This window comes from Electrona antarctica (genome assembly GCF_951216825.1).
Source record: "Electrona antarctica genome assembly, chromosome: 4".
In the NCBI taxonomy this organism is placed as follows: domain Eukaryota; kingdom Metazoa; phylum Chordata; class Actinopteri; order Myctophiformes; family Myctophidae; genus Electrona; species Electrona antarctica.
Window position 1 is genome coordinate 284,752 of NC_136809.1, and position 22,750 is coordinate 307,501.

Genomic DNA, 22,750 nt, shown 5'->3' on the forward strand with positions numbered 1-22,750 from the left:
AAATAGGACGAACATGTAGAGGCACGCGCAGTGGCGTGTCTGTGTGCGTGCGCACGCGTGCCTGACTGCCTGTGTGTGTGTGTGTGTGTGTATGTGTGTGTGTGTGTGTGTGTGTGTGTGTGTGTGTGTGTGTGTGTGTGTGTGTGTGCGCGCGCACGTGCGTGCGTGCCTGCCTGCCTGCCTGCGTGCGTGCGTGTGTGTGTGCAGCGTAGAGGATGGCGGGGAGGCGCAGAGGACTCGTTGCTCCACAGAATACTTTCCTGGAGAATATCGTCCGAAGATCCAACGGTAAGTAAAACATTATAATGGTGTGTGTGTGTGTGTGTGTGTGTGTGTGTGTGCGTGCGTGCGTGCGTGCGTGCGTGCGTGCGTGCGTGCGTGCGTGCGTGTGTGTGAGATTCAGCTGGAGGTTAGAATCGAACTACATCTATATGATGTGTTTATACAGTAAGGAGCCCCCACCGGGAGGTTTTATAATCTGTACAATAATAATATTAATAATTATTATTATTATTAATATAATAACAATAACAATAACAATAATAATGATAATGATAATAATAACCCCCCCCCCCCCTTTTCCCCCCCCTCATTGTATATGTTTATTTTCCCTTTTTACCTCCTTTATGATGAATTCCTGTTCTGTTCTTTGACTATATAGAAGTGTCTATTTGTACGTCTCTAAATGTTTTGATGAATTGAACATGGTGGACCCTCTTGTAAACAAATGCTTAATTGGGTCGTCCACTCACAGTTAACAGTCTTTGTATTGAGTTTGTGCTTGAAATGTACTGTAATTCTGCAAACTGTTAATACATATTTCAATCAATCAATCAATCAATGTGTTACAGATACTAACTTCGTGCTCGGCAACGCTCAGATCGTAGACTGGCCGATCGTTTACAGCAACGATGGATTCTGCAAGCTGTCGGGTTTCCACCGTGCCGAGGTCATGCACAAGAGCAGCACCTGCAGGTAGAACACTGTCATTACAACCAATACGATATTAACACCTGCAGGTAGAGCACTGTCATTACAACCAATAATATTAACACCTGCAGGTAGAACACTGTCATTACAACCAATTAGATATTAACACCTGCTGGTAGAACACTGTCATTACAACCAATAATATTAACACCTGCAGGTATAACACTGTCATTACAACCAATAATATTAACACCTGCAGGTAGAACACTGTCATTACAACCAATAATATTAACACCATCAATCAACATTCATCGATATCTGATGATCCAAATGATTTTTGTTTATGGGGTGAGTGTGTGCCGACAGCTGGTCAGCAAGTGGATTCATGAATGTATGAATATAGACAATATTTTAGGCCAATAAATAGACTATATACCATATTTGACTAGGATAACCTTATGGACGATAACCTAATTCATAACATGAATGATGACATCATCATTGATTTGTCCCTCACAGCTTCATGTACGGCGAGCTGACGGACAGAGACAACATCCATAAAGTTCGACAGACGTTCGATAATTATGAAAATAACTCTTATGAGATGCTGATGTACAAGAAGAACCGTACGTTATTATTATTATTATTATTATTAGTTGACGGTTAGTTCGTTTAGATAAAGTACAGTAACATCCATGTTTGTCTCTCTCCAGGAATGCCTGTGTGGTTTTTCGTCAGTATCGCTCCGATCAAAAACGAACAGGAGAAAGTTGTCTTGTTTCTGTGCACCTTCAGTGACATCACTGCCTTCAAGCAGCCAATAGAAGATGACTCTTCAAAAGGTGGGTGGAGCTCTAATGGCCCCAGCTGTAGCTCTGTGATTGGCTGAGAGGAAATTGAGTGCCAATGTTATAGAGCGTCGCAGTCCCGCCCCCTTTCATGACGGCGCCAGGCCCAGGAAATGAATCCCAATGCATTTTTCCTATAGACATTTCCAAAAAGTATTTATTTAAAGTCCTTTTAAGCGTCGTACGAAGCCAACTCGAGTCGTGACAAACACAATATTTTGGACCAAACAAATAATTACAAAGAAGAAAAAACAACAAAAATAGTGTTGTAACCTGCCGTTTTTTTCTACTTTCTAATTCTTTGTTTGGCCCAAAACATTGTGTTTATTGTCATGATTTGTCACGACATGAGTTTGCTTTGTCCGCAGCTTAAACGTCTTTAAATAAATACTTTCTGAAAAGTCTATGAGGAAAATGAACAGGGATTTATTTTCCGGGTCTCTCGAGGGGGCGGAACTGCAACGCTCTGTGCGTTTTATTTTTGTATTTTTTTAGGGTGGGGCAAAATTAACGTTTGTATATATATTTTTGTGTTATATCTATGTCTATATATATTTTTAGGGTGGGGTAAACTTGCCCGACTGACCAGAGCTCTGACCAGCAGTAAAGCAGTTCTGCAGCAACTCGCTCCGACCGTCCAGAAAGGAGAGAACGTCCACAAGACGTCCAGACTAGCAGAGGTACGCCTGACCCTACGGGTATACTGTTTACTGTTTATATATACCTGACCCTACGGGTATACTGTTTATATATACCTGACCCTACGGGTATACTGTTTATATATACCTGACCCTACGGGTATACTGTTTATATATACCTGACCCTACGGGTATACTGTTTATATATACCTGACCCTACAGGTATACTGTTTACTGTTTATATATACCTGACCCTACGGGTATACTGTTTATATATACCTGACCCTACAGGTATACTGTTTACTGTTTATATATACCTGACCCTACGGGTATACTGTTTACTGTTTATATATACCTGACCCTACGGGTATACTGTTTACTGTTTATATATACCTGACCCTACGGGTATACTGTTTATATATACCTGACCCTACAGGTATACTGTTTATATATACCTGACCCTACGGGTATACTGTTTATATATACCTGACCCTACGGGTATACTGTTTACTGTTTATATATACCTGACCCTACAGGTATACTGTTTATATATACCTGACCCTACGGGTATACTGTTTACTGTTTATATATACCTGACCCTACGGGTATACTGTTTATATATACCTGACCCTACGGGTATACTGTTTATATATACCTGACCCTACGGGTATACTGTTTACTGTTTATATATAGAGCTACACCTGACCCTACAGGTATACTGTTTATAGAGAGGTACATTGGCCAGGTCCAGTAACATGGTCTTTTTTTGTGCTCTCTCATTGGCCAGGTCCAGTCACATGGTGTTATTTTGTGCTCTCTCATTGGCCAGGTCCAGTCACATGGTCTTGTTTTGTGCTCTCTCATTGGCCAGGTCCTCCAGCTGGGTTCAGACATTCTTCCTCAGTATAAACAGGAAGCACCGAAGACTCCGCCCCACATCATTCTGCACTACTGTCTCTTTAAGACGACCTGGGACTGGATCATCTTAATACTGACGTTCTATACGGCCATCATGGTCCCTTATAATGTCTCCTTTAAGGTACGTCCCTTATAATGTCTCCTTTAAGGTACGTCCCTTATAATGTCTCCTTTAAGGTACGTCCTGTCTCTTTATGACCACACGTATTATAATAGTACTGTCTCTTTAAGACCACACGTATTATAGTAGTACTGTCATAGCGTAGTGTAGAATAACATGGTTTTATTGTATCGTTACAGAACAAACAGAACAACGTGACCTGGTCGCAGCGTAGCGTAGCATAGCGTATGGTTATTATGGTGTGGTATCTGGAAACCACAATTCATACTAATATAGCTTAAATAACTGTTTAGTATAGTGTGACATTACATTGTCTCTCAGCTGGGCAAACATGTCAGGACACAGACTAGAGGCTAGTCATTTCAGAATAGGGCTTGACCAAACAAATGGTCGGGGGTTGTTTGCTGATAGCAGGCCAGAACGCATACTGTGCCTCCTAGCTCTGTCCTTCCTGGTGACCATTATCTTATATGGGCACAGACATTGAGACATTGAGACCACCTTTGCATTTTCCCTTTGATGTCTCTGTCTTTGAGTTGTATAAAGTCTACTGAAAATGTTTGTAACAGTTAGTAGTCTCCGGACGCCGAGAGGCTGATGGAGGATCCATGGGGCCTGCCCCCATGGCTGATGCTGTATTCTGAACTCTGCAAATAAACTGGACTCGGGAAACCCTCATTCATTTGCCTGTCTGTCTCCGACTTTCTTTTTTTTCTTATTTAAGTGTTTATGAGCTATAGGGAGAGGAAAAGCAGTCTCTCTTTGTAGGACATATTCTTCAATGGTTTCATGGTGTCGTTACAGAACAAACAGAACAACATGACCTGGTCGTAGCGTAGCGTAGCATAGCGTAGACTAACATGGTTATTATGGTTTCATGGTGTCGTTACAGAACAAACAGAACAACATGACCTGGTCGTAGCGTAGCGTAGCGTAGCGTAGAATAACATGGTTATTATGGTTTCATGGTGTCGTTACAGAACAAACAGAACAACATGACCTGGTCGTAGCGTAGCGTAGCGTAGCGTAGAATAACATGGTTATTATGGTTTCATGGTGTCGTTACAGAACAAACAGAACAACATGACCTGGTCGTAGCGTAGCATAGCGTAGAATAACATGGTTATTATGGTTCCATGGTGTCGTTACAGAACAAACAGAACAACATGACCTGGTCGTAGCGTAGCGTAGCGTAGCGTAGAATAACATGGTTATTATGGTTCCATGGTGTCGTTACAGAACAAACAGAACAACGTGACCTGGCTGGTGGTCGACTCGGTCGTAGACGTGATCTTCCTGGTCGACATCGTGATGAACTTCCACACGACCTTCGTGGGCCCGGCGGGGGAGGTCTGACCTCTGAACTCTGTCTGTCTGTCTGTCTGTCTGTCTGTCTGTCTGTCTAATGAAAAGTATATATAACATAGGAGGTAATAAGTAAGAATAGGCCTACATAGAGACATTCTTTGCCACCATGCCAGAACCGATACAGCCACCCTGTCACAACAACTCACAGCCACCCTGTCACAACAACTCACAGCCACCCTGTCACAACAACTCACAACCAACCTCAGCAACGCAACGCAAGGTCTATATGTGTATATATTTATAAGTTTTTGATTGATTGATTGAAATATTTATTAACAGTTTGCAGAATTACAGTACATTTCAAGCACAAACTCAATACAAAGACTGTTAACTGTGAGTGGACGACCCAATTAAGCATTACACTTGTTACACTTGTTTACATATGTGTATATATTTATAGGTCTATATGTGTATATATTTATAGGACTATATGTGTATATATTTATATATATTTCCAGGTGATCTCGGACGCTCAGCTGATCAGGATGAACTACGTAAAGACCTGGTTCATCATAGACCTTCTGTCCTGTCTGCCCTATGATGTCATCAACGCATTTGACAACGTTGATGAGGTATAACCTCTCCTCTCCTTTCCCTACATGTATTAAAGTCTATGGAACCTCTCCTCTCCTCTCCTCTCCTCTCCACTGCACTCTAAATGAATTCCTCTCCTCTCCTCTCCCCCAGGGCATCAGCTCCCTCTTCAGCTCATTAAAGGTGGTGCGGTTGCTCAGGTTGGGACGCGTCGCCAGGAAGTTGGATCATTACATCGAGTACGGAGCAGCTGTGCTGATGCTATTGGTCTGTGTGTTCGGCCTGGCTGCTCATTGGCTGGCCTGTATCTGGTACAGCATAGGAGACTATGAGGTATTATTATTATTGTTATTGTTATTGTTATTATTGTTATTGTTATTACCATTAGTATTATTGTTATTGTCTCCACCAGGCCGAAGGCATGGGGAGAGAGTATGTTTTGCACTCCGTCCGTGTGTGTGCGTCCGTCCGTCCTTCCTTCCTTCCTTCCGTCCGTCTGTTACCAGCTAATCTCCGGCACCGTTGGCCCGATCCATGCCAAACTTTGCACACACACTCCCTGGATGCCAACGACAAACCTCTGCCCCAAATATTCCTCAACGGCCTGTTATAGCGCCACCATGAGACCGATTTAGGCAAAACACATTTCTGTAGATTACTCGTACACATTTTATCCATACATCACACAATTCGGTATACATTATCTCCATAGTCATGTGATCAACACAGATTTGCACCATTTCCCATCTTCCATTCTGATTGGCTAAGATTGGCTTCCAAAGCTCACATGATTGGTCCGTTTCGAACAAAATGCCACAAATCACAAACGCAGTGTGCAATTTCCGTGAAATTATACACGCACATTTCCACTAGGCCGAGGACGACATGCCACAATTTTTTTTCCAAATCAGCCTCATGGTGGCGCTATAACAGGCCAATTCCTGTTTTTAGCTATAACTGCATCGATCTGTATACAACTTATGTATGCACACTCCCTAGAGGCCATGGAAAAACATTGTCCCTGCATCCCTCCACATCTGCCGGTTATAGTGCCACCATGAGGCCGATTTCTGCAAAAGACATTGCTTATGTTAGTCGCACTGATTTCATCCAAATCTCACGCAAATCGGTACACATGATCTCTGTAGTCATGTGATCAAGACGAGTCTGTTGGATTTCTCAGATTCTACACTGATTGGCTAACATTGCCTTCCAAAGTTTTCAGGAGTGGCCCGTTTCGTTCAAAATGCTGCACATGTCCTGCTCATCCAGAATTCTATCCTCAGAGATGCTATGAGTGATCTGGCTCTGCATTTCCTCAACAAAATGAAGAAAATTGTTGCAAAAAACAAACAAACCAAAAACATGTTTATATTACTCCTAAACATTTTGCAAAACATCTCACACAGTCCTATCCTCCTGGTGGAGACCTGTAACATCATACACAGTCCTATCCTCCTGGTGGAGACCTGTAACATCATACACAGTCCTATCCTCCTGGTGGAGACCTGTAACATCATACACAGTCCTATCCTCCTGGTGGAGACCTGTAACATCATACACAGTCCTATCCTCCTGGTGGAGACCTGTAACATCATACACAGTCCTATCCTCCTGGTGGAGACCTGTAACATCATACACAGTCCTATCCTCCTGGTGGAGACCTGTAACATCTCACACAGTCCTATCCTCCTGGTGGAGACCTGTAACATCTCACACAGTCCTATCCTCCTGGTGGAGACCTGTAACATCTCACACAGTCCTATCCTCCTGGTGGAGACCTGTAACATCTCACACAGTCCTATCCTCCTGGTGGAGACCTGTAACATCTCACACAGTCCTATCCTCCTGGTGGAGACCTGTAACATCTCACACAGTCCTATCCTCCTGGTGGAGACCTGTAACATCATACACAGTCCTATCCTCCTGGTGGAGACCTGTAACATCTCACACAGTCCTATCCTCCTGGTGGAGACCTGTAACATCTCACACAGTCCTATCCTCCTGGTGGAGACCTGTAACATCATACACAGTCCTATCCTCCTGGTGGAGACCTGTAACATCTCACACAGTCCTATCCTCCTGGTGGAGACCTGTAACATCTCACACAGTCCTATCCTCCTGGTGGAGACCTGTCCTATCCTCCTGGTGGAGACCTGTGCCCAGAAGGGCACTTTTTCTAGTTGTTATTGTTATTACCATTATTAGTGTGGTTGCCTACTTTATTTTGACTGGAGTAAGACTTTTTTTTTTTTTGGAGTAAGACTCCTCCCACAGTTTTGACTGTACGCACTTGAGCCATATCTCAAATTGACCGGCTTCATCGGGAATGGTGTGCTTGCTCATTGCTAAGAGAAATATTGTATAGTTTAATTGATATTAATGTATTCGTGCATTAAATTTCCCCATTGACATGAATGGGAAAATGCGAAAAATCACGTTCAAGTATTTTTTCCTCTGAGACTGAAAGCACTACAGTTACAAAACTTGGAGGGTAGGTTCATAATAATTACAAAAATGAATTAACTTATAATGTTATCGGTCGGCCTCATGGTGGCCATTTTACGTTTTGGCTTATAACTCTTGAACCGTAGGTCGTAAAATTATTTTCTCCCTGTATTCCTTGGGCCATGACGCATCTCCCCATATAGGCCACGCCCATTTGCGTCCGGATAGATTTTCAGCCATTTTGAATTTTCTTCAAAACACACTTTTATTTTCTAAATCTACAGATTTTGTCCGAATCTCACATAAATCGGTACACGTGATCTCTGGACCTATCGGACTGCGTTTTAAAAAATTCAGATTTTTAGATTTTTTTTTGTACGTATCGTTCGGCCTTAACACTCCGAACGCCCAGGACGAAGTTCTTTGTCCTTTCTATTAGTAACGCCCGACGCTCAAGACGAAGTATTGTCCAAAATACGAAGTTTATTGATACGAGAACGGATCGCCTGGCTGTATAGCCCAGGCGCGCCTGCTCGGCTCTCCTCGGTGACGCGCAAGAGTGAGGCGTCATCGAAAAACTCCCTCCCCTGTTTAGCTGATGAAAACGAAAATCTTAAAACGTTCATAACTCGCGATCTAAATCATCCCGTCTTTTTCTGAAAAAAGATCCTGTGTTAGACGGCGCTCCGCGGTCCAGTCGCTAGTCTGGTCGCTAGTCTCTTGTCTCCCGTTGTTGTCGATCGACTCCACAGTGGTGTGGCTATTGTTAGCTGCTACACAACATCATGAACTTCCGCCCGGTCCATCCGGAAAAAGGGTCCGTGTTTATAAATCGACTGGGTGCATGAATGTAATGGATTAAATAACCCTGGCCGCTCAATGTGTTAATCGTCGTCCGAAGTTAGTGGGAGGGGCCTATTTTACAAAAAATGTCACAAATCCCGAACGGAATGTCCAATCCATCCCAAATTTGAATCAGATGTCGCGGGTGGTTTAATCAACCAAAAGTCAAAAGCGATTCCATTTTCATCCATAGGGGGCGCCGCAAATGCAAAAAAATTAACTGTTTCTTGCAGAAAAGATATTTTTGGGGGGATAAATCCCCTCCGAATTACTTACGCATGATCGCAGGGGTGACGTGACATTGTAATTGGCTGGCAATATCAGTGGGAGGGGCATATGTAAGCCACTGCGGCAACCACACTTTGCAATTTTTTTAAATTGCGACCTTTCTAGTTATTATTGTTATTACTATTACTATTATTATTATATTTATAATCTACAGGTAATTGATGCCAGTAACCAGGTGTATTATATTTATAATCTACAGGTATTGATGCCAGTAACCAGGTGTATTATATTTATAATCTACAGGTATTGATGCCAGTAACCAGGTGTATTATATTTATAATCTACAGGTATTGATGCCAGTAACCAGGTGTTATATTTATAATCTACAGGTAATTGATGCCAGTAACCAGGTGAGTTATATTGTGTTATATTTATAATCTACAGGTAATTGATGCCAGTAACCAGGTGCGCGTGGACAGTTGGCTCTACCTCCTCGCGGAGGAGGTGGGCTCTCCGTACCGTTTCAACACCAGTGGGAGTGGCCTGTGGGAGGGCGGGCCCAGTAAGGACAGCGTTTACATCACGTCGCTCTACTTCACCATGACCAGCCTGACGTCCATCGGCTTCGGAAACATCGCCCCGACCACCGACGGAGAGAAGATCTTCGCCGTGGCCATGATGATGATCGGATGTAAGGGTTAGGGTTAGGGTTAGGGTTAGGGTTAGGGTTAGGGTTAGGGTTAGGGTTAGATCTTCGCCGTGGCCATGATGATGATCGGATGTAAGGGTTAGGGTTAGGGTTAGGGTTAGGGTTAGGGTTAGGGTTAGGGTTAGGGTTAGATCTTCGCCGTGGCCATGATGATGATCGGATGTAAGGGTTAGGGTTAGGGTTAGGGTTAGGGTTAGGGTTAGGGTTAGGGTTATGGTTAGGGTTAGATCTTCGCCGTGGCCATGATGATGATCGGATGTAAGCCAAAAACAAACGAGAAAAAAAACGACTAACGAGAGAGACGTTGTCCTGTCTGTCTCTCAACCTGTCTCTGCTGTCTGTCTCTCAACCTGTCTGTCTCTCAACCTGTCTCTGCTGTCTGTCTCTCAACCTGTCTGTCTTTCAACCTGTCTCTGCTGTCTGTCTCTCAACCTGTCTGTCTCTCAACCTGTCTCCCTCTCAACCTGTCTGTCTCTCAACCTGTCTCTGCTGTCTGTCTCTCAACCTGTCTGTCTCTCAACCTGTCTCTGCTGTCTGTCTCTCAACCTGTCTGTCTCTCAACCTGTCTCTGCTGTCTGTCTCTCAACCTGTCTGTCTTTCAACCTGTCTCTGCTGTCTGTCTCTCAACCTGTCTGTCTCTCAACCTGTCTCCCTCTCAACCTGTCTGTCTCTCAACCTGTCTCTGCTGTCTGTCTCTCAACCTGTCTGTCTCTCAACCTGTCTGTCTCTCAACCTGTCTCTGCTGTCTGTCTCTCAACCTGTCTGTCTCTCAACCTGTCTCCCTCTCAACCTGTCTGTCTCTCAACCTGTCTCTCATCCTGTCTCCCTCTCATCCTGTCTGTCTCTCATCCTGTCTCCCTCTCAACCTGTCTGTCTCTCAACCGGTCTGTCTCTCATCCTGTCTGTCTCTCAACCTGTCTGTCTCTCAACCTGTCTCACAGCCCTGTTGTACGCCACCATCTTCGGTAACGTGACGACCATCTTCCAGCAGATGTACGCCAACACCGCACGCTACCACGAGATGCTGAACACCGTCCGAGACTTCCTCACACTCTACCAGGTCTACCAGGTTTTCTTATTCTTTCTAATTATTTGTTCGGCCCAAAGAATTGTTGTCATGATTTCTCACAACTCGAGTTGGCTTTGTACGACGCTTAAAAGGTCTTTAAATAAATACTTTTTGAAATGTCTATGAGGAAGATGAACAGGAAATCATTTCCTGGGCCCTGGTAGGGGGCGGGACTGCGACGCGCTATACTAAACACTAATAATACTAACCCAACACCGCACGCTACCACGAGATGCTAAACACCCTCTGAGACTAATTCCTCACACTCTACCAGGTCCTCTAGTTATCATGAATATATTATTATATTAGTTTTATTACTGTATTAACTGTATTAATAACACTAACCAGAACTGTAAACCATTACCAGGTTCCACAAGGCCTGAGCGAGAGAGTGATGGATTACATTGTTTCTACATGGTCTGTGACCAGAGGCATCGACACCGACAAGGTATTTATAATAATGACTTTAATAAAACTATAAAACTAATAGAATAATGAAAACTATAATTCATATATTATTTATCTTACAGATCTGTCCTAAGGACATGTTCTTTATGCCCATAGATCTTACAGATCTGTCCTAAGGACATGTTCTTTATGTCCATAGGTCTTACAGATCTGTCCTAAGGACATGTTATTTATGTCCATATCAGGACATGTTCTTTATGTCCATAAGTCTTACAGATCTGTCCTAAGGACATATTCTTTATGTCCATAGGTCTTACAGATCTGTCCTAAGGACATGTTCTTTATGTCCATATTAGGTCTTACAGATCTGTCCTAAGGACATATTATTTATGTCCATAGGTCTTACAGATCTGTCCTAAGGACATGTTCTTTATGTCCATATTAGGTCTTACAGATCTGTCCTAAGGACATGTTCTTTATGTCCATATTAGGTCTTACAGATCTGTCCTAATGACATGTTCTTTATGTCCATATTAGGTCTTACAGATCTGTCCTAAGGACATGTTCTTTATGTCCATAGGTCTTACAGATCTGTTCTAAGGACATGTTCTTTATGCCCATATTAGGTCTTACAGATCTGTCCTAAGGACATGCGTGCAGACATCTGCGTTCACATGAACAAGCAGGTGTTCAAAGAGCATCCTGCGTTCCGATTGGCCAGCGACGGGTGTCTGCGAGCGCTGGCCGTGCAGTTCACGAACAATCACAGCGCGCCTGGTGACCTCATCTACCACGCCGGTAGGAACCGACCAATCACAGCCCAGTTTCCATTCAGACGAGAGCGTCGGTTTGTTGTATTTTGGTTTTATTGTTGTAAGTTTTCTTTGGCTGACACAACTGGAAAAATACATAATTCTTATATTTCTATATATGAATTGGAATAAATTTCCCTCCTGTGTGAATAGGATGGGATAGGTTAGGTGGACGCTACTGCATTTTAATGGTGGTAGTTGAAGAGTAGATATATATAAATTATTCTGAGGTGGTACTTGGTGGTAACCTGACTCCGCCAGATGGGGCAGCAGAGGTTAGGGTTAGAGTACACTCTGGCTGCGTTCGAATTCATTCCCTATGCCCCATATAGTGCACTACTTTGGGGTTCCGCCATTTTGTTATAGTGTCCGAATATGTAGTGAGCATTTTTGCACCCTAATGTAGTGGACTGAAGTATCCCACAATGCACCGGGAATTGTAGGGACCATCCGATGGTCACTACAAAAACACAGCGAAGCAAATCTGCCCCATAATGCATTGCGCAAGCTCGCTCTTGAGCGCACATGCACGCGTTTGCGCGCACGTGCGCTGCTTCTGCATGCATGCGCTTATTGCGCTCCAACTCAGAAGAGGCAGAAGTTGAACCAGCGAAAGAAATCAACACAAATGTACTTTTTAAACTTTCGTTTCCCCTCTCTTTTCTTCCCTGGCGGATCTCAAAGCTACAGATCTCGAGACAAATGATCTGTGCATTTATTTGCAATTGATTTGTTTTATTTATTTATAATAAAACAGTTGCTTGCTGTAGAAGGCCTTATATTTTAATAGTTTTTGGATTAAGGTTGGTGAGGTTGTAAAGCTATGTGCTAAAGTCCAATATATATTTTGTACATGCATGTGAGACACATTAATTGTGTCTCCGAACATATGTTTTATTCATATTAATTAATTCCTGCCATTAAAAAATATATGTTATCTAACATGATTTCATTTAATTGCGCTAAATACATTACAACTTCATTATGTAGGCAGTAATTTATTGGACTGCTGTTTCTGTTAACGTCCGTATTGTGAGCAGAGCTTGTAGATTGGCTACTTTTGGTAATTCTTTACCAAAAGTACCCGATCTACAAGCTCACAACACGGACGTCGCGTTGCTTATAGATCGGCTATTTTTACCGTATCCCCCCCCCCCCCCCCCCCCCCCCCAGGATTAGCGGGGGTTCATAATCATGCTGCTGATATTTTCATATTGTCAAGGTGGTGCACTGTTTTCATATTGCTGGATAATGGATATAATATTAATTTATTGATAATAATCATAGGCCTATGTTATTTTAAAATAATAACCTTTTTATCATCATTTCAGCAACAGCGTTTTGACTGGTTTTTTGTAGTCAGTTGATTCTTCATATCCAATTGAGTGAAACGGCCGGGATGATTTGTTTATTTTTCATACAGTTCTTTATGAGGCGATCTGAAAAAACCCTATGGGGATTACAATGCAAATAAAAAGTACATGAACCCGCGGACCTATAGCGCCCTCTACCGATATTGACGTCAGAGTCGGTGCTCCCCATACAGGGAGTATTGTCCGAATTAATCACTATTTGAGTCCACTGAGTCTGGGTCCCCGTATGGGGAGTAGGGAGTAGGGAACAACCCTAGCAATTCGAACGCAGCCTCTGACTCTACACTGGGAGGGGGGAACCCAGTGTACTCTCTGCTGCCCCATCTGGCGGAGTCAGGTTAACTTGGTGGTGTATCTTATATAATCTGATAATATTATTATAATATATTATATATTCTGATAAGTGGTGGAGAACCACTGGCATAGGGATGTGTTGCCTGTATGTATCATGTTGTATCGTATCGTATCGTATCGTATCGTATCGTATCGTATCGCACATGGTTGTATTATGTCGTATTGTACTTACCTGTATGTCTGTGTGTTTACCTGTCTGGTAGGGATTTGTGTTGTGTTGTGTTGTACTGTATTGTACTTACCTGTATACGTATGTGTGTTTTTAATCAGGCGAGAGCGTGGACAGCCTGTGCTTCGTGGTGTCGGGGTCCTTAGAGGTCATCCAGGACGACGAGGTGGTTGCCATCTTAGGTGAGATGACCTCTGACCTGTCACATGATCATGGATCTGTAGTCCATTTAAACTGTAGTCCATTTAAACAGTTCAGTCACATGACCATGGTGGCTTCCAGTCATCCAGGTTCTCCATACATCTGGCCAGTTCTTCCAGTCATCCTGGTTCTCCATACATCTGGCCAGTTCTTCCAGTCATCCTGGTTCTCCATACATCTGACCAGTTCTTCCAGTCATCCCAGATGGTTCTCCATACATCTGACCAGTTCTTCCAGTCATCCCAGATGGTTCTCCATACATCTGACCAGTTCTTCCAGTCATCCCAGATGGTTCTCCATACATCTGGCCAGTTCTTCCAGTCATCCTGGTTCTCCATACATCTGACCAGTTCTTCCAGTCATCCCAGATTGTTCTCCATAGATCTGACCAGTTCTTCCAGTCATCCCAGATGGTTCTCCATAGATCTGACCAGTTCTTCCAGTCATCCCAGATGGTTCTCCATACATCTGACCAGTTCTTCCAGTCATCCAGGTTCTCCATACATCCGACCAGCTCGTCGGTGCTTTGCGCTCCTGCGTCTTTCTTGAGTAGATCCAACATCATGTTAACACAATCAGTGCCGGAAGTCCTTCAAAATAGGAGCTCTGGGGGGCCGGAACAACATGGCCGCTTTTACTCGGAAAGCCGTGACCCGGAAACAATCTACTAAAAAAAGTTCATAGCTAGCTTATATTGCGATGGTTTTAGTTTATACGATATATGATCCAAAAAGCGTTCATATTTTGCGGGAGAGACGGGTGAGGAGCAGAAATGAAGTGTAACCCCTCTATTCTGGCTCACTTCCAGCAGATTGATGACACCACAACTTCTCTCAGGTTCACAGCATTTATTGCCAACTCTGTTGAACAACAACAACAACACACATGTGGTTGGTGGTGTGACTGTATGAGGCTCAGACACAGCTCCCCATGACAGGAAATACAGCAGCATGAGAGGACTTATTCACAGTGTGATCGTATAGTTTTAACAAGTTTATTTTTTCCCAACATGAATTATGACAAATGTAGCCACAAACCTGTTATTTTTTGTATATTTAACAATGAATTAATTTACAAATAAAATACCAACTTAATGCAGAGGCTCTTACAAATATTCAACATCATGAAAGCAAAGAACATATTTCCCTTCACAACATACCTGTTGAACAACAACAACAACAACACACATGTGGTTGGTGGTGTGACTGTATGAGGCTCAGACACAGGTCCCCTAAACAACACATCAGGACAAGACAAAACAGTACAATTTCAACTTACTGACTGATTGTAAAACATGTCCACAACATTCATATCACTCAACATGTACTTTGATTTAAGTGAAATTAGCGTTTTTTTGCTTAATACATGAAAAATCACGGAGCTGTTTGTAACCTACCATGACAGGAAATACAGCAGCATGAGAGGACACGCTGCTAGCTTCCTGTCACTTATATAGACACCACCCGCCACCAGAGGGCGCAGTTACACCAGAGGGAAAATTACAGAGAGCCCTGCATATATTAACCAAATATACAAAATAATTTTGACGGACTTCAAATACAATAACAATCCTGTTACAGAAGCGCCAGCATATCGATCCGTTCAACACCACGGAGAGCACCCTGGATTAGGAGAAACGAGTCATTCTTTCCGCCGCGCTAACGGCTAACTCAATGATAAGCTAACATGGGGACAGAGCGGAGCATACGGTAGCCGAGAGGCGTACTGACAAATAAAAAAAAGGGAAAAATTCAGAATATTCTTATCATTGAGGATGCGCTAGGACGTCCTCAGACGTCGTAGGCAACTCCCGGTTCCATTCCCTAGGACGTGTGGCGACGTCCTATGTACGGAAACGGTTAATGTGGGACGTCCTCTTGTGTCTAGTATGTCTTTGGGTGTTTTGTTACCAGGTAAAGGTGCCATGTCCGGGGACGTGTTTCAGGTTAGGTTAGGGTGTGATGTGTCTAGTTGTCTTCAGGTAAAGGAGATGTGTTCTGGGTTAGGGTGTGATGTGTCTAGTTGTCTTCAGGTAAAGGAGATGTGTTCTGGGTTAGGGTGTGATGTGTCTAGTTGTCTTCAGGTAAAGGAGATGTGTTCTGGGTTAGGGTGTGATGTGTCTAGTATGTTTTGTCTTCAGGTAAAGGAGATGTGTTTGGGTGTAATGTGTTAGGGTGTGTTTGGGTGTGATGTGTTAGGGTGTGTTAGGGTGTGTTAGGGTGTGTTAGGGTGTGATGTGTTAGGGTGTGTTAGGGTGTGTTAGGGTGTGTTAGGGTGTGTTTGGGTGTGATGTGTTAGGGTGTGTTAGGGTGTGTTAGGGTGTGTTAGGGTGTGATGTGTTAGGGTGTGTTAGGGTGTGATGTGTTAGGGTGTGTTAGGGTGTGTTAGGGTGTGTTAGGGTGTGATGTGTTAGGGTGTGTTAGGGTGTGTTAGGGTGTGTTTGGGTGTGATGTGTTAGGGTGTGTTAGGGTGTGTTAGGGTGTGTTAGGGTGTGATGTGTTAGGGTGTGTTAGGGTGTGTTAGGGTGTGTTAGGGTGTGTTAGGGTGTGATGTGTTAGGGTGTGTTAGGGTGTGATGTGTTAGGGTGTTTTTGGGTGTGATGTGTTAGGGTGTGTTAGGGTGTGATGTGTTAGGGTGTGATGTGTTAGGGTGTGTTTGGGTGTGATGTGTTAGGGTGTGATGTGTTAGGGTGTGTTTGGGTGTGATGTGTTAGGGTGTGTTTGGGTGTGATGTGTTAGGGTGTGTTTGGGTGTGATGTGTTAGGGTGTGTTAGGGTGTGATGTGTTAGGGTGTGTTAGGGTGTGATGTGTTAGGGTGTGTTAGGGTGTGTTGTGTTAGGGTGTGTTAGGGTGTGATGTGTTAGGGTGTGTTAGGGTGTGATGTGTTAGGGTGTGTTAGGGTGTGATGTGTTAGGGTGTGTTAGGGTGTGATGTGTTAGGGTGTGTTAGGGTGTGATGTGTTAGGGTGTGTTAGGGTGTGATGTGTTAGGGTGTGTTAGGGTGTGATGTGTTAGGGTGTGTTAGGGTGTGTTAGGGTGTGATGTGTTAGGGTGTGTTTGGGTGTGATGTGTTAGGGTGTGTTAGGGTGTGATGTGTTAGGGTGTGTTAAGGTGTGATGTGTTAGGGTGTGTTAGGGTGTGATGTGTTAGGGTGTGTTAGGGTGTGATCTGTCTAGTATGTTTTGTCTTCAGGTAAAGGAGATGTGTTTGGGGCCGTGTTCTGGAAAGAGCCGACGCTTGCTCAGTCATGCGCTAACGTGCGCGCGTTGACCTACTGTGACCTTCACGCCATCAAGAGAGACGCTCTGCAGGAAGTCCTGGCGTTCTACACGCCGTTCAGCGTCCACTTCTCCAAGAACCTCCTGCTCACCTACAACCTGAGGAAGAGGGTCTGTCTGTCTGTCTGTCTGTCTGTCTGTCTGCCTGTCTGCCTGCCTGTCTGTCTGTCTGTCTGTCTGTCTGTCTGTCTGTCTGTCTGTCTGTCTGTCTGCCTGCCTGCCTGTCTGCCTGTGTTTAAACGTTGTTGTTTAATAAAGTGAAAGTGTTTCCCGCAGATCGTGTTCAGGAAGATCGCCGACGTGAGGCGTGAGGAAGAGGAGATGTTGAGGATGAAGAGCGAAGGTCCTCTGAACATCCCCGAGGACCACCCGGTGCGCCGGCTGTTCCGACGCTTCCTCCAGCGCAGGAAGGCTCGGCTGGCGGCGGCCGCAGGCACCGTGCCAACGCAGGGAGCCCAGGCGGGCCTCAGGGGGACACAGGGACCCCCTGAGGCCCGCCTGGCGGCGGCTGCTAGCACCGTGCCGATGCAGGGACCCCCTGAGGCCCGCCTAGCGGCCACCATTAGCATCGTGCCAACACAGGGACCACGGCCTGATGCGGAGACTGCAGGACCCGTCGCCCAGCTGAAGGTTATTGTAAGAAATGCCACCATATTCTCTTCAAATATGCCCCATTTTTCATATTCCATCCTGATTGGCTAAGATTGGCTTCCAGTTTGCATGAGTGGTCCGTTTTGAACAAAATGCCTTGAACAAAACGTTTTGAACTGATGTGCCGCAAAACTTTCGGTGAAACATTCCCACTAGGTCAAGGAAGAAATGCCAAGCTAATATTTTCAAATATGCCTCATGGTGGCGCTATAACAGTCCAATTCGCTTTTTTACCTAGTATTTGTGGATTTACCTTTTGTTTTTGACTTTTCATCCAACGTGTCTCCCACGTCAACACCGTAGCATCCATCATGTTTTAGGGTTAGCATTAGCATGTTAACAACATAGCATCCATCATGTTTTAGGGTTAGCGTTAGCATGCTAACACCATAGCATCCATCATGTTTTAGGGTTAGCATTAGCATGTTAACAACATAGCATCCATCATGTTTTAGGGTTAGCGTTAGCATGCTAACACCATAGCATCCATTATGTTTTAGCGTTAGCATGCTAACACCGTAGCATCCATCATGTTTTAGCGTTAGCATGCTAACACCGTAGCATCCATCATGTTTTAGCGCTATCATGCTAACACCGTAGCATATCGTGTCTCCACGACAACCAGCAGATCCCAGCATCCACTGACATCGTCACAGTGACCACTGAGGGCCACGCCCCCTCCTCCAGTAGGGTGATGCTCCATGGAGCTCCACCCCCTTCCTTCTCCTCATCCAATCAGAACGGAGCTGTGGTGGAGGCTCCTCCCAACAAGGCTAAAGGCTGGGGCCGCTTCAAGGTAGATAAACAAACACATGCGTCCAAAACAGATCTTAACTGGACTGAACATTGATTGATTGATTGATTGATTGATTGATTGATTGATTGATTGATTGATTGATTGATTGATTGATTGATTGATTGATTCATACTTTATTGGCGTATTAAAATACGCCACATGGACGGACACAAAAGGCCTAGAGGCTTGTTTCCATTGTGGTCTATTCAACAATTCATCAGAGTCATTTGAATATCCAGCATTTAACACAAGGTATGTGTCTTTAAAGGACTCTGCGACTAAAGCTTATAATGTTGTTAGTGTCTAAAAGTTAACATGTCACTGTGTCTTTAAATGTGAACATGTCACTGTGATGTCACTGTGTCTTTAAATGTGAATATGTCACTGTGTCTTTAAATGTGAACATGTCACTGTGTCTTTAAATGTGAACATGTCACTGTGTCTTTAAATGTGAACATGTCACTGTGATGTCACTGTGTCTTTAAATGTGAACATGTCACTGTGTCTTTAAATGTGAACATGTCACTGTGTCTTTAAATGTGAACATGTCACTGTGATGTCACTGTGTCTTTAAATGTGAACATGTCACTGTGTCTTTAAATGTGAACATGTCACTGTGTCTTTAAATGTGAACATGTCACTGTGTCTTTAAATGTGAACATGTCACTGTCTCTTTAAATGTGAACATGTCACTGTGTCTTTAAGGACTCTGTGGGGGAGGCGGAGTCTTGGAGCAGCGTTTCCGACGACTCGCCGCTGAGGAAGACGGACTCGTGCGACAGCGGCATCGTCGCCAAGAGCGACCCACGACTGGACAGTGACATCATCACCCCGCGACTGGACAGTGACATCATCACACCGCGTCTGGACAGTGACATCATCACCCCGCGACTGGACAGTGACATCATCACCCCGCGACTGGGCAATGACATCATCACACTGCGACTGGGCAATGACATCATCACACCGCGACTGGACAGTGAAATCATCACCCCGCGACTGGACAGTGACAGTCCCTGGCTAGAGAGCGACCCGCGGCTGGACATCATGGGTGGGGGAACCAGCGCAAGGACTCCGCCCCCCAGCCCTGCGCACATCACGGACGCGAAGTGCATCGACGCCGCGATGCCGGAATGGGGCGCCAGCGCCCCCTGTGTCCTGGAGATGAAACGCGAGCTGAGAGGAGACATGTGGGCGCTGAACCGACGCATGGCGGCGCTGGAGTGCCAGCTAGCTAACATGCTACAGCTGCTACGTGATGCTAACACACCACCATGCCACCCTGATGCTAACATGCTACGTGATGCTAACACGCCACCAAGCCACCCTGATGCTAACATGCTACATCTGCTACGTGATGCTAACACGCCACCATGCGACCCTGATGCTAACATGCTACATCTGCTACGTGATGCTAACACGCCACCATGCCACCCTGATGCTAACATGCTACATCTGCTACGTGATGCTAACACGCCACCATGCCACCCTGATGCTAACATGCTACATCTGCTACGTGATGCTAACACGCCATCAAGCCACCCTGATGCTAACATGCTACATCTGCTACGTGATGCTAACATGCCATCAAGCCACCCTGATGCTAACATGCTACATATGCTACGTGATGCTAACATGCCATCAAGCCACCCTGATGCTAACATGCTACATCTGCTACGTGATGCTAACACGCCATCAAGCCACCCTGATGCTAACATGCTACATCTGCTACGTGATGCTAACACGCCATCAAGCCACCCTGATGCTAACATGCTACATCTGCTACGTGATGCTAACACGCCATCAAGCCACCCTGATGCTAACATGCTACATCTGCTGAGGTCCACCAGCTCTGACGACCCCAGCTGCTTCCCAATCTCCCGTCCGCCTTCGCCCCATTCCGACAGAGAGGACGAACTGTCCTAAAAACGATTCCCACAGAGAGGAGGCGTGTCCTAAGTCCTGACATCACTCCCGCTAACACTCTGGGTCACGGAAGTATATATATATATTTGTTTTCTATTGAATATCCCGCATTGCGTGAAATGTGAAAAATAAACAGCTCAAACCCATATGATCCTGTCAGGTTTGTCGTTTAGGATTTTCACTTACATTATTTTGATAACATCTGTTTGAAAATGAAAAGAAAAAAGTCTTACTCTTTGGATATATAAAATATATATTCCGTGACCCATTGGCCTCTAGCAGCAGTGATACCACACTTCAGTGCTCTATCGTGACAGAGAAGACAGCCTGTCCTAAACCTTGGACATTGTCTCAGTGAAGACAGTAACCATGGACATTGTCTCAGTGAAGACATTAACCATGTGTAACGCCCGGGATTCGAACTCAGGCCTTCCACGTGAAAGTCCAACATCTTAACCACTAGACCTAAGGGATATCCCTCTGGACCTGTGGAGATATTAGACTTTTGAGGCCATCAGGCAGAGGCTCTGAGCCACTGCTACACATGGACATTGTCTCAGTGAAGACAGCAACCATGGACATTGTCTCAGTGAAGACAGTAACCATGGACATTGTCTCAGTGAAGACAGTAACCATGGACATTGTAAATAGAGTCCAAAGGGAAGCACGCACATCAGAGCGATATGCTATTGCCGTGCTCGGACACAGCCAGCCAGGGACACAGCCACACACATAGCTGTCTATAGGAGTGGTTAGGGACACAGCCACACATAGCTGTCTATAGGAGTGGTTAGGGACACAGCCACACACATAGCTGTCTATAGGAGTGGTTAGGGACACAGCCACACACATAGCTGTCTATAGGAGTGGTTAGGGACACAGCCACACACATAGCTGTCTATAGGAGTGGTTAGGGACACAGCCACACACATAGCTGTCTATAGGAGTGGTTAGGGACACAGCCACACATAGCTGTCTATAGGAGTGGTTAGGGACACAGCCACACATAGCTGTCTATAGGAGTGGTTAGGGACACAGCCACACATAGCTGTCTATAGGAGTGGTTAGGGACACAGCCACACACATAGCTGTCTATAGGAGTGGTTAGGGACACAGCCACACACATAGCTGTCTATAGGAGTGGTTAGGGACACAGCCACACACATAGCTGTCTATAGGAGTGGTTAGGGACACAGCCACACATAGCTGTCTATAGGAGTGGTTAGGGACACAGCCACACATAGCTGTCTATAGGAGTGGTTAGGGACACAGCCACACATAGCTGTCTATAGGAGTGGTTAGGGACACAGCCACACATAGCTGTCTATAGGAGTGGTTAGGGACACAGCCACACATAGCTGTCTATAGGAGTGGTTAGGGACACAGCCACACACATAGCTGTCTATAGGAGTGGTTAGGGACACAGCCACACATAGCTGTCTATAGGAGTGGTTAGGGACACAGCCACACACATAGCTGTCTATAGGAGTGGTTAGGGACACAGCCACACATAGCTGTCTATAGGAGTGGTTAGGGACACAGCCACACATAGCTGTCTATAGGAGTGGTTAGGGACACAGCCACACATAGCTGTCTATAGGAGTGGTTAGGGACACAGCCACACATAGCTGTCTATAGGAGTGGTTAGGGACACAGCCACACATAGCTGTCTATAGGAGTGGTTAGGGACACAGCCACACACATAGCTGTCTATAGGAGTGGTTAGGGACGCAGCCACACATAGCTGTCTATAGGAGTGGTTAGGGACACAGCCACACACATAGCTGTCTATAGGAGTGGTTAGGGACACAGCCACACATAGCTGTCTATAGGAGTGGTTAGGGACACAGCCACACATAGCTGTCTATAGGAGTGGTTAGGGACACAGCCACACATAGCTGTCTATAGGAGTGGTTAGGGACACAGCCACACACATAGCTGTCTATAGGAGTGGTTAGGGACACAGCCACACACATAGCTGTCTATAGGAGTGGTTAGGGACACAGCCACACATAGCTGTCTATAGGAGTGGTTAGGGACACAGCCACACATAGCTGTCTATAGGAGTGGTTAGGGACACAGCCACACATAGCTGTCTATAGGAGTGGTTAGGGACACAGCCACACACAT

At 44.9% G+C, this 22,750-nt stretch overlaps 1 protein-coding gene across 1 annotated transcript in view; it reads left to right on the forward strand.

The window, feature by feature from the left end:
• Window positions 1-215: 215 nt before the first annotated feature.
• The window catches only part of LOC306922141 (voltage-gated delayed rectifier potassium channel KCNH1-like), a gene marked incomplete at both ends in the record, with an annotated part of 46,575 nt that continues 24,040 nt past the window's right edge, over window positions 216-22,750 (forward strand). The window contains 18 exons of the mRNA XM_079499536.1: window positions 216-288; window positions 852-975; window positions 1,450-1,556; window positions 1,644-1,772; window positions 2,340-2,458; window positions 3,288-3,455; window positions 4,695-4,805; window positions 5,282-5,395; window positions 5,511-5,690; window positions 9,321-9,567; window positions 10,527-10,645; window positions 11,022-11,102; window positions 11,689-11,860; window positions 13,872-13,952; window positions 17,162-17,358; window positions 17,524-17,883; window positions 18,524-18,694; window positions 19,400-19,917. Coding sequence (XP_079355662.1) covers window positions 216-288; window positions 852-975; window positions 1,450-1,556; window positions 1,644-1,772; window positions 2,340-2,458; window positions 3,288-3,455; window positions 4,695-4,805; window positions 5,282-5,395; window positions 5,511-5,690; window positions 9,321-9,567; window positions 10,527-10,645; window positions 11,022-11,102; window positions 11,689-11,860; window positions 13,872-13,952; window positions 17,162-17,358; window positions 17,524-17,883; window positions 18,524-18,694; window positions 19,400-19,917 — 3,071 coding nt within the window. The remainder of the gene's footprint in view (window positions 289-851; window positions 976-1,449; window positions 1,557-1,643; window positions 1,773-2,339; window positions 2,459-3,287; window positions 3,456-4,694; window positions 4,806-5,281; window positions 5,396-5,510; window positions 5,691-9,320; window positions 9,568-10,526; window positions 10,646-11,021; window positions 11,103-11,688; window positions 11,861-13,871; window positions 13,953-17,161; window positions 17,359-17,523; window positions 17,884-18,523; window positions 18,695-19,399; window positions 19,918-22,750) is intronic.